The 10,000-nt window shown below is 43.5% G+C and overlaps 1 protein-coding gene across 1 annotated transcript in view; it reads left to right on the top strand.

The window, feature by feature from the left end:
- Positions 1-3,527: 3,527 nt before the first annotated feature.
- The window catches only part of LOC115416160 (anion exchange protein 3-like), a 21,593-nt gene continuing 15,120 nt past the window's right edge, over positions 3,528-10,000 (top strand). Inside the window, exon 1 of the mRNA XM_030129881.1 lies at positions 3,528-3,923. Within this exon, the coding sequence (XP_029985741.1) occupies positions 3,671-3,923 (253 nt within the window). The 5' untranslated portion in view covers positions 3,528-3,670. The remainder of the gene's footprint in view (positions 3,924-10,000) is intronic.

Here is a 10,000-nt window from a genome sequence, read left to right as displayed (position 1 = left end):
AGCCTTTGGTGCTTTGGTCCCAGCTCTCTGCAGGTCATTCATCAGGTCCCTCTGGGCCTAGTGTGGTACTGATGGGAGCCTTTGGTACTTTGGTCCCAGCTCTCTGCAGGTCATTCATCAGGTCCCTCTGGGCCTAGTGTGGTACTGATGGGAGCCTTTGGTACTTTGGTCCCTGCTCTCTGCAGGTCATTCATCAGGTCCCTCTGGGCCTAGTGTGGTACTGATGGGAGCCTTTGGTGCTTTGGTCCCAGCTCTCTGCAGGTCATTCATCAGGTCCCTCTGGGCCTAGTGTGGTACTGATGGGAGCCTTTGGTACTTTGGTCCCAGCTCTCTGCAGGTCATTCATCAGGTCCCTCTGGGCCTAGTGTGGTACTGATGGGAGCCTTTGGTACTTTGGTCCCTGCTCTCTGCAGGTCATTCATCAGGTCCCTCTGGGCCTAGTGTGGTACTGATGGGAGCCTTTGGTACTTTGGTCCCAGCTCTCTGCAGGTCATTCATCAGGTCCCTCTGGGCCTAGTGTGGTACTGATGGGAGCCTTTGGTACTTTGGTCCCTGTTCTCTGCAGGTCATTCATCAGGTCCCTCTGGGCCTAGTGTGGTACTGATGGGAGCCTTTGGTGCTTTGGTCCCAGCTCTCTGCAGGTCATTCATCAGGTCCCTCTGGGCCTAGTGTGGTACTGATGGGAGCCTTTGGTACTTTGGTCCCAGCTCTCTGCAGGTCATTCATCAGGTCCCTCTGGGCCTAGTGTGGTACTGATGGGAGCCTTTGGTACTTTGGTCCCAGCTCTCTGCAGGTCATTCATCAGGTCCCTCTGTGTACTTCTGGGATTTTTGCTCACTGTTCTCATGATCATTTTGACCCCACAGGATGAGATCTTGCGTGGGGCCTCAGATCCAGGCAGATTATCAGTGGTCTTGTATGTCTTCCATTTTCTTCCAGTTGCTCCACCGTTGATTTTTTTCACTCCAACCTGCTTGTCTATTGTAGATGGACTCTTCCAGCCTGGTGCAGGTCGACGGTTTTCTTCCTGGTGTCCTTGGACAGCTCTGTGGTCTGGTCCATGGTTGAGATTGAGTCTGACTGAGGCTGTGGAGAGGTGTGTGTTCTACAGAACCAGTTCAGACAGGTGTGTGTTCTACAGAACCAGTTCAAACAGGTGTGTGTTCTACAGAACCAGTTCAGACAGGTGTGTGTTCTACAGAACCAGTTCAAACAGGTGTGTGTTCTACAGAACCAGTTCAAACAGGTGTGTGTTCTACAGAACCAGTTCAGACAGGTGTGTGTTCTACAGAACCAGTTCAAACAGGTGTGTGTTCTACAGAACCAGTTCAGACAGGTGTGTGTTCTACAGAACCGGTTTAAACAGGTGTGTGTTCTACAGAACCAGTTCAAACAGGTGTGTGTTCTACAGAACCAGTTCAGACAGGTGTGTGTTCTACAGAACCAGTTCAAACAGGTGTGTGTTCTACAGAACCAGTTCAGACAGGTGTGTGTCCTACAGAACCAGTTCAGACAGGTGTGTGTTCTACAGAACCAGTTCAAACAGGTGTGTGTTCTACAGAACCAGTTCAAACAGGTGTGTGTTCTACAGAACCAGTTTAAACAGGTGTGTGTTCTACAGAACCAGTTTAAACAGGTGTGTGTTCTACAGAACCAGTTCAAACAGGTGTGTGTTCTACAGAACCAGTTCAGACAGGTGTGTGTTCTACAGAACCAGTTCAAACAGGTGTGTGTTCTACAGAACCAGTTCAAACAGGTGTGTGTTCTACAGAACCAGTTCAGACAGGTGTGTGTTCTACAGAACCAGTTCAAACAGGTGTGTGTTCTACAGAACCAGTTCAGACAGGTGTGTGTTCTACAGAACCAGTTCAAACAGGTGTGTGTTCTACAGAACCAGTTCAGACAGGTGTGTGTTCTACAGAACCAGTTCAAACAGGTGTGTGTTCTACAGAACCAGTTCAGACAGGTGTGTGTTCTACAGAACCAGTTCAAACAGGTGTGTGTTCTACAGAACCAGTTCAGACAGGTGTGTGTTCTACAGAACCAGTTCAGACAGGTGTGTGTTCTACAGAACCAGTTCAAACAGGTGTGTGTTCTACAGAACCAGTTCAGACAGGTGTGTGTTCTACAGAACCAGTTCAGACAGGTGTGTGTTCTACAGAACCAGTTCAAACAGGTGTGTGTTCTACAGAACCAGTTCAGACAGGTGTGTGTTCTACAGAACCAGTTCAGACAGGTGTGTGTTCTACAGAACCAGTTCAGACAGGTGTGTGTTCTACAGAACCAGTTCAGACAGGTGTGTGTTCTACAGAACCAGTTCAGACAGGTCCCATTAATACAGGGAACCAGTGGAGGACATAGGAGCTTCTGAAAGCAGAAGGTCCAGCTCTGGGACAGACACAAATCTGGTTGGTTTGTGGGGAATAAATACTTCTTTTCCACCATCATTTACAAATAAATTCTTTAAAAGTCCTACAGTGTGATTTCCTGGATGTTTTTTCTCCTTTTGTCTCATAGTTGAAGTGGACCTCTGATCAAAGTTACAGACCTCTGCCATCTTTAGGAGGAGAACTGGAACAACCAGAGGATGAACAAATACTTTTTTGGCCCACTGTATGTTCAAGTACAATTAATAGATGTAAACACTTTCATTACGGAATTTTACTTTTTTCACTCAGAAGTTCTTATCCTACTATTTATATTCTTTTACTGGTCCGGCCCACTGTAGATCATATTAACCTGAATGTGGAACTGAACTAAAATGAGTTTGACAGCCCTGCCTTAAAACTACTTTGAGGTCCTTTCTGACCTGATCAGCTCCAGTGCAGATGTTTTATTCTGTTTTATTCTGATTTATTCTGATTTATTCTGATTTATTCTGATTTATTCTGTTTTCTTCTGTTTTCTTCTGGTTTCGGAGCCAGTGCTGTCCTGATGCCCTGAACTCGTCCTCACGTTGGACGGTGACGGTGACACTATGGAAACAACACACACCAACACTTCCGTTCACTGTTTATTTTTTTCCAACAGCCGCTCTGATCAATGGGCTGTGGACGACCCAAAGTAGACCATCCCTGGTCGATACTCCATCTGGGGTGGGAGCTAACGTCAGCGTTCTGTGTCTTTGTCATCGTAGATCCACCAGTAGAACCAGGAGGGTTTAGGGTTAGGGTCCGTATTTGTGTTTTGCTTTCATTTCATTCTATTTGACTTTTAGTCTGGAGGGTCTCATACGTTTACATCCCCACTGGAATATCTGGACTGGAATATTTTCACATTTTCACATCCCCCAGTCTGGACCAGGTTTCCTAAAGAGGACCCAGCTGTAGTTTTGGTCCGTTTGAACCGGGTTTTCTAAGAGGACCCAGCTGTAGTTTTGGTCCGTTTGAACCGGGTTTTCTAAGAGGACCCAGCTGTAGTTTTGGTCCGTTTGAACCGGGTTTTCTAAGAGGACCCAGCTGTAGTTTTGGTCCGTTTGAACCGGGTTTTCTAAGAGGACCCAGCTGTAGTTTTGGTCCGTTTGAACCGGGTTTTCTAAGAGGACCCAGCTGTAGTTTTGGTCCGTTTGCAGAGTCCACCCAGGCCGGTGTGGTTCCTGTAACGGTGAACCCTGGATGAGCAGTGAGTCCTCTGTGAGAGCGGAGGACAGGAGGAGGGACCGGCCGTGGACATGACGGACCCAGCGGGACCACAGGACCAGGACCAGGGCCAGGACCAGGACCAGGGGGTCTCAGATAGGAAGGCCAGTACGGACTACCACCGCGGACCGGGTCGCCAGTGCAGCGTCCAGAAGGGCCTGGGGAAGGGCTCAGTGTCCAACGCTGACGGCTTTGAGGACTTTGAAGAGTTTGTTCTGGACTTTGATGATTATGACCTCCTGGAGTCCATCCACAGCCAGCTGGGCTCACCCCTGGAGCCCATCCGTAAGTACTGGGCACCACACCAGACCCAGGCACAGCAGCATCTGGGGTTCACATTTTCAAAAAAAAAAAATGGTGCAACTTACAGAAAGAAAAATCTGATTTGATATTTGGAGAAAAATGTGGATTTATTTATTTGAAATGAAAAGAGCAAATTAAAAAAAAAAAAAACTCTTCAGAGAATAACTCCTCAGCTGAAGTGGACTGAAAACCTGTGGACAGTGTTAGTCATGTCCCTCAGAGTATGGGTTCTGTTTTTACATGAATTATCAGTGGTCACATGTGCACTTGTTTCCATCGATCGCGGCTCCAGTACTAGCTTCGTTAATGACAGCCTAGTGTTGGTTCATGGCTACACTTAACAAAGTGGTTCACAGTATTGAACTCATTGACGCTCTGGTCCGCTGTTGTTTCCAGCTTTACTATTGATCCGCTGACATGAGACTTTAATGGGATTCTGAACTGGCCTTGACCTGCTTAAAACTGACAGCTTTTAGAACTGAGAGAAAACACTAGAAAATATGGTCCACATTAGAGATGTAAACAATTAATTGTCAATAAGAATTTGCTTGATTAAATTATTCATTGTTAGTTAATTGCCCTTGTCCACGTGTCCGAAGGCTGTCGGTTTGTCTGCGCTGCGACGCCGCGGCTGGGATAGGCGGACCTGGAACTGGATCATGGTGTTGATGAGTTAGAATGTGTGTCTGGACATGGATGACCAAACACAGACTGACCGTCTGTCTGTGGGAGCGGTGCACCTCCGACTAAAAACACACAAATGTGGGGTCGGTATCAGAACGTTTTCCTGGAGGTTGGTCTAGTCCACAGTCAGTGAGACAGAAGCTGGAAACATCCTCCAGGATCCTGATTCAGGACACAGATATGTAAGGAATTTGTGAAGCTTCAGGAGGAAAAGATAAAGTTTGACTTTCACTTGTGTGGGGGCACAGACTGCACCGTACTCCCATGGTATTAGAAGTGGGACGGAAAGTGACGCACGCACGTGCACGGTTACCAACCAACACACACGCATCCACTGGCCGTACTGTGCGCGTGCAAGTACCCCCCCAACGAAACACACACGCGTGCACCCCCCCATTACAGACCGCCACAGCAACAGATGAATTCCACAGGAAACACTGACTGCATCCGATGGTTCAATAAATCAATCATGAAGGAAAATGACCTGGTTTTATCATGAAGAACAGAAACAATATTTAGCTTTTATTCTTATGGACCATACTGAAAGACATATTCAGGTTCTCAGGAAAATTGCAGCTTATCAATTACTAGTTAATCGATTGATAAGAGCAACCAACTAACGATTAATGAATTAATCAACAATTTGCATCCCTAATCCAAATCTAAGTTAGTGACACACACCAGTGCAGTCACTCTGCTCTGAACTCAGTCTGAAATGTAATCAGGATCAAACTGTTTTGGTTTTGACATTTGAAGAAACTACTGATGCAGTTTCATCTGAAAAGGACGAACAGCGCTGTTATCTTCCACTGGTGTGTCCTGTATTTGAACAAAAATCTCCTGTCTGTATGTATCTGTGAGTGTGGATATATATGTTAGTGCACGGATTTCTGCGATTAATCACATAGTTATCTTCGGGGGGGGGGACTTGCCGGCATCAACAGCATGTATTGCCTTTAAGTGATATTTCAGACTTGAAGTACTCCAGTGATAAAAATAATTCCACTTTGCAGTGCTTATAAACAGCTTTGTCCTTCTCCCCCCCACCATCTGAAGACATTTAAAATGAAACTGTCCATGTAGAAGACTGGTACTTTTCTCCATGTTTATGTCCACACCAGTTTATTACCACTTGTGAGTGATTGACAGGAGTCTTAGTCCCACTAATCAGTACTAATACTAATAAGCCCAATAATATGTGATGTTCAGTTGTTAAAAGCAAGCAAAGGGGGCCCTCTAGTGGTGGGAATAAGTGTCACTAATGTATGTTTTGTCCTTTCGGTGTTCCCGTAGTCAGTTCAGACAGAAGAAGGAACTAACTAATAAAATAAAGACAAAATAATCCAATTAGTTATGTCTATTAATGATATGCATATTCATGGAGAATGCACAGATGTAATTATTCTAAACTTAAATTGACTGCTAATCCAACAGTCACATGGTAAATAAGTACAGGTCAGTTCAAAGGCTGGAATATTAAACACAACCAAAGAATTTACATGAGCTTAACATGAGCCTGCAGAAAGAATTAGCAACCCATCTGCCACTGCTAGCATAAACCAATTAGCTTAAATATGTTAATAACACATTGTAATAAACACATCCAAAATAATGTCATAAACATGTTTCTGTTTTTGTTTTTTTTCATAAACATGTTTCTAACAGTACGTCTGTATGTGAAATTATTTAGCAAACTACAGAATGATTGACACATACAGGCGCTGCTTCTGCAGGAGTTAAAGTTTGATTCAGCATTACTTGGAAGGTTCGCTGGCTTTTCTCCTCTCAGCTGCACATACACATAGCACTGGCACTTGGTGCGTGTGGAGCGCCAAAATAAAAGCATGAGTTTTAAAATAAGAGTCTGTATAAGTGAACTAAGACTTGCTTGAAAGGCAGAAGAATAAAACGGCATTAACGTGAGATGAAAAAAATTGTCGGCGTCATTTAATGTGTTAACGCGGTAATAACGCATTAACTTGCCCAACCCTAATATATATATATATATATATATATATATATATATATATATATATATATATATATATATGTATATATATATATATATATATATATATATATATATATATATATATATATATATATTAGGGGGTCAAATGAGTGTCCATTTGTGTCCAAAACAGTTGTCCTACAGTCCTAGAAGTGTGTGTAAATAATGCTAATCCATTTGTGCACAGACTACTGATATTCTCTGACAGTAGAAGCTCTATTTTCATAAATATTGGATTTGGAATAGCACGTGGATGTGAAAACTTTTGCTGGTGGACGGACGTGACATTACCCATGATGCTCTGGTCAGTCCCAGTACTTTATTAGGAATAAACTTCTAGACTTCCTATTGCTAATTGTGCTCTTCTTCCTAAATGTTGGTATTGTGGATCTAAAACAATCCCAGCTGACACAAAAACACTAAATGTGTCAGTGGACGGATGTGACATGGTTGTTGTGGATCCCATCATACTGATGCTCTGCAGCCATGTCAGCGTTTACACTAATGATCCCTGTGCAAAAACTAGGAGCACTATTATTTATTGGATAGTTTAGCATCAGACTAAAGAGGAAAGAACAATCTAGAATTGTTCTTTGTGTCTAAAAATGCTTCTTATTGTAAAAGTGTTGATGTAAACAGTGCTGTGTGCCATTCTTCATGTATGTATTGGTGGAACAGAAGCAGGATGGATCAGCACCATACTCCAGACTGAACCTGTACAAATAAAACATGTGATATGGAGGAGAGAATCTGGGAAGAAAAACTGGGGAATCCAAAAGAAGAGAAGATTTGTTTTTCAGCTCAGTTCAGTTCAAATAGAACTTGTCCATTTGTGACATGAAAATATAGCATTAATTGTGCTGAAATGGTTCATTTTGGAGCTGAAAACATAGTTCATATGAGCATCAACATGTAACTAGTAAGTGTCAGAACTACTGTCCAGAAGGAAATGGAAAACCTTCAGGAATATATGAAGAAGATATAAGACCCCCCCAAGGACCAACTGAAGAGTCCAGTAAGGAGGAGGAGCCAGAGGAGGGGCTATCATGGAAGGACACGTCCCTACATGGCATGGACCACCCACAAACTGATATGGACGGTTCGAGTTCAGACACAAATATGTGTCCTGAGCCAGGCTTTACGGGGGGGGGCTACTGATCAGCCTTGGCGGAGGTCTGCGCCCCCCCCGTGGGCCCCCCCACCCCCGATCACCACCAAAATTTAATCCTTTCTTCCTTATCCCATTTCCAACAAACCCTGAAAATTTCATCCAAATCTGTCCATAACTTTTTGAGTTATGTTGCACACTAACGGACAGACAGACAGACAAACCCTGGCAAAAACAGAACCTCCTTGGCGGAGGTAACTATCTTTATTCGACTGTGGAACCAAACATCAGAAAACCAACTCCAGACGTGAGCAGAGCCATTCTTCCAGTTCGTGTTGACAGACTGTTCCAGAGTTCGCATTAACCGAAAATGTTCCGTCATTGATGGATTTCTTTTTTAAATGATGTAAAATTCTGAAGGCTGTCCGTCATTTGGACAGATTAAAACACTGAGGGTAATCATTGTTTCTCTGACTTTAGCCAAAATTCGATGTTAGTTCAAAGTGTGCAGACAGCCCAGTCTCCTCAGTTCTTTACAGTCCAGTAAATGTGATGGCACTGATAAACACAGTGAAAAAAGAGGGACTGATGGAGTGAAGGATGAAGGACAAGCAAGGAATACTGCAGTTCTGATGGTATTTGGTGTGTTCTATGTACACATGTTCTACCTTTCATGTGTTATTTGATGGCATGTGTAACCGGTGGTGTCGGACTCTGCGTTGTGTTCTTTTTTCTTTTAATGACGAGACCCGCACGTGAGTCTTTGGAGGCAGTCTCTGTTTATTGTTCTGACAAAACTGACAAAACACAAAGACCTCCGGTCAGCGATCCCACGTAAAACACACTCCTGCACAAACCAAATGATAAAGAAATATGTTTAAATACATTACAAGTGCCTAATACAGCCTAAACTAGCTGGTTCATGTAAAAAAAATTAAATTAACAAAGGTTAAACCAAAAATTTTACGAACTACACGGCTGCTTACCTCTTCCACAGAAATCCGAAACAAAAGGGAAGAGGTAAAGGCGCGAAAACTCAGGTCATAGTGCGCAGTGTCACACTGTAAACTGTTCGATGGGGAACAGACCAAAACCAAAAGTTCCACACACTGACCTGGAGGCCCACAATGTCAGGTACCAACCAAAAGAAATTAAAATAAAATGGTCAGATTTTGTGTAATTATAACAATACACAATATACACTGAACAAAAATATAAACGCACCACTTTTGTTTTTGCTCCCATTTTTCATGAGCTGAACTCAAAGATCTAAAACTTTTTCTACGTACACAAAAGGCCTATTTCTCTCAAATATTGTTCATAAATTTGTCTAAATCTGTGTTAGTGAGCACTTCTCCTTTGTCCTTTGCTGAGATAATCCATCCACCTCACAGGTGTGGCAGATCCAGATGCTGATTAGACAGCAGGATTATTGCACAGGTGTGACTTAGGCTGGCCACAATAAAAGGCCACTCTAAAATGTGCACTTTTACTGTATTGGGTGGTCCAGGGGGGTCAGAAAACCAGTCAGTATTTGGTGTGACCACCATTTTCCTCGCACAGTCTTCTTCATGAATTCTCTGAAACAGCTTTGGAGATGGCTTATGGCAGAGAAATGAACATTCAATTCACAGGCAGAAGCTCTGGTGCAGATTCCTGAAGTCACATGACCAGTGCATATTCCCTCAAAACTTGTGACATCTGTGGTATTGTGCTGTGTGATAAAACTGCACATTTTGGAGTGGCCTTTTATTGTGGCCAGCCTAAGGCACACCTGTGCAAAAATCCTGCTGTCTAATCAGCATCTTGATCTGCCACACCTGTGAGGTGGATGGATTATCTCAGCAAAGAACAAGTGTTCACTAACACAAATGTAGACAGATTTGTGAACAATATTTGAGAGAAATAAACCTTGTGTGTACACAGAAAAAGTTTTAGATCTTTGAGTTCAGCTCATGAAAAATGGGAGCAAAAACAAAAGTGGTGCGTTTATATTTTGGTTCAGTATAATATACATACCCACAGTGCTGCTAGATATTTGACCCTGTTACACATGTCCATTTGTTTCCAGATCTGTGCTTCACAGAAGCTGAACCCGAACCCTCAGTTCATGGGTTGGACAGTGTGTGAACAAACACATGACAGTTTAGAATGTGTCCAGAGAACACAGCAGTTCAGAGTGGAGGACAGAATCAGACCAGTGGTCAGGTCAGGTTGGGTTATCAGCCAGCAGCAACTACAGCTGCTGCACCACTG

The sequence above is a fragment of the Sphaeramia orbicularis genome, unplaced genomic scaffold (genome assembly GCF_902148855.1).
Source record: "Sphaeramia orbicularis unplaced genomic scaffold, fSphaOr1.1, whole genome shotgun sequence".
In the NCBI taxonomy this organism is placed as follows: Eukaryota; Metazoa; Chordata; class Actinopteri; order Kurtiformes; family Apogonidae; genus Sphaeramia; species Sphaeramia orbicularis.
This window is presented reverse-complemented; position numbering and strand designations above follow the sequence as displayed.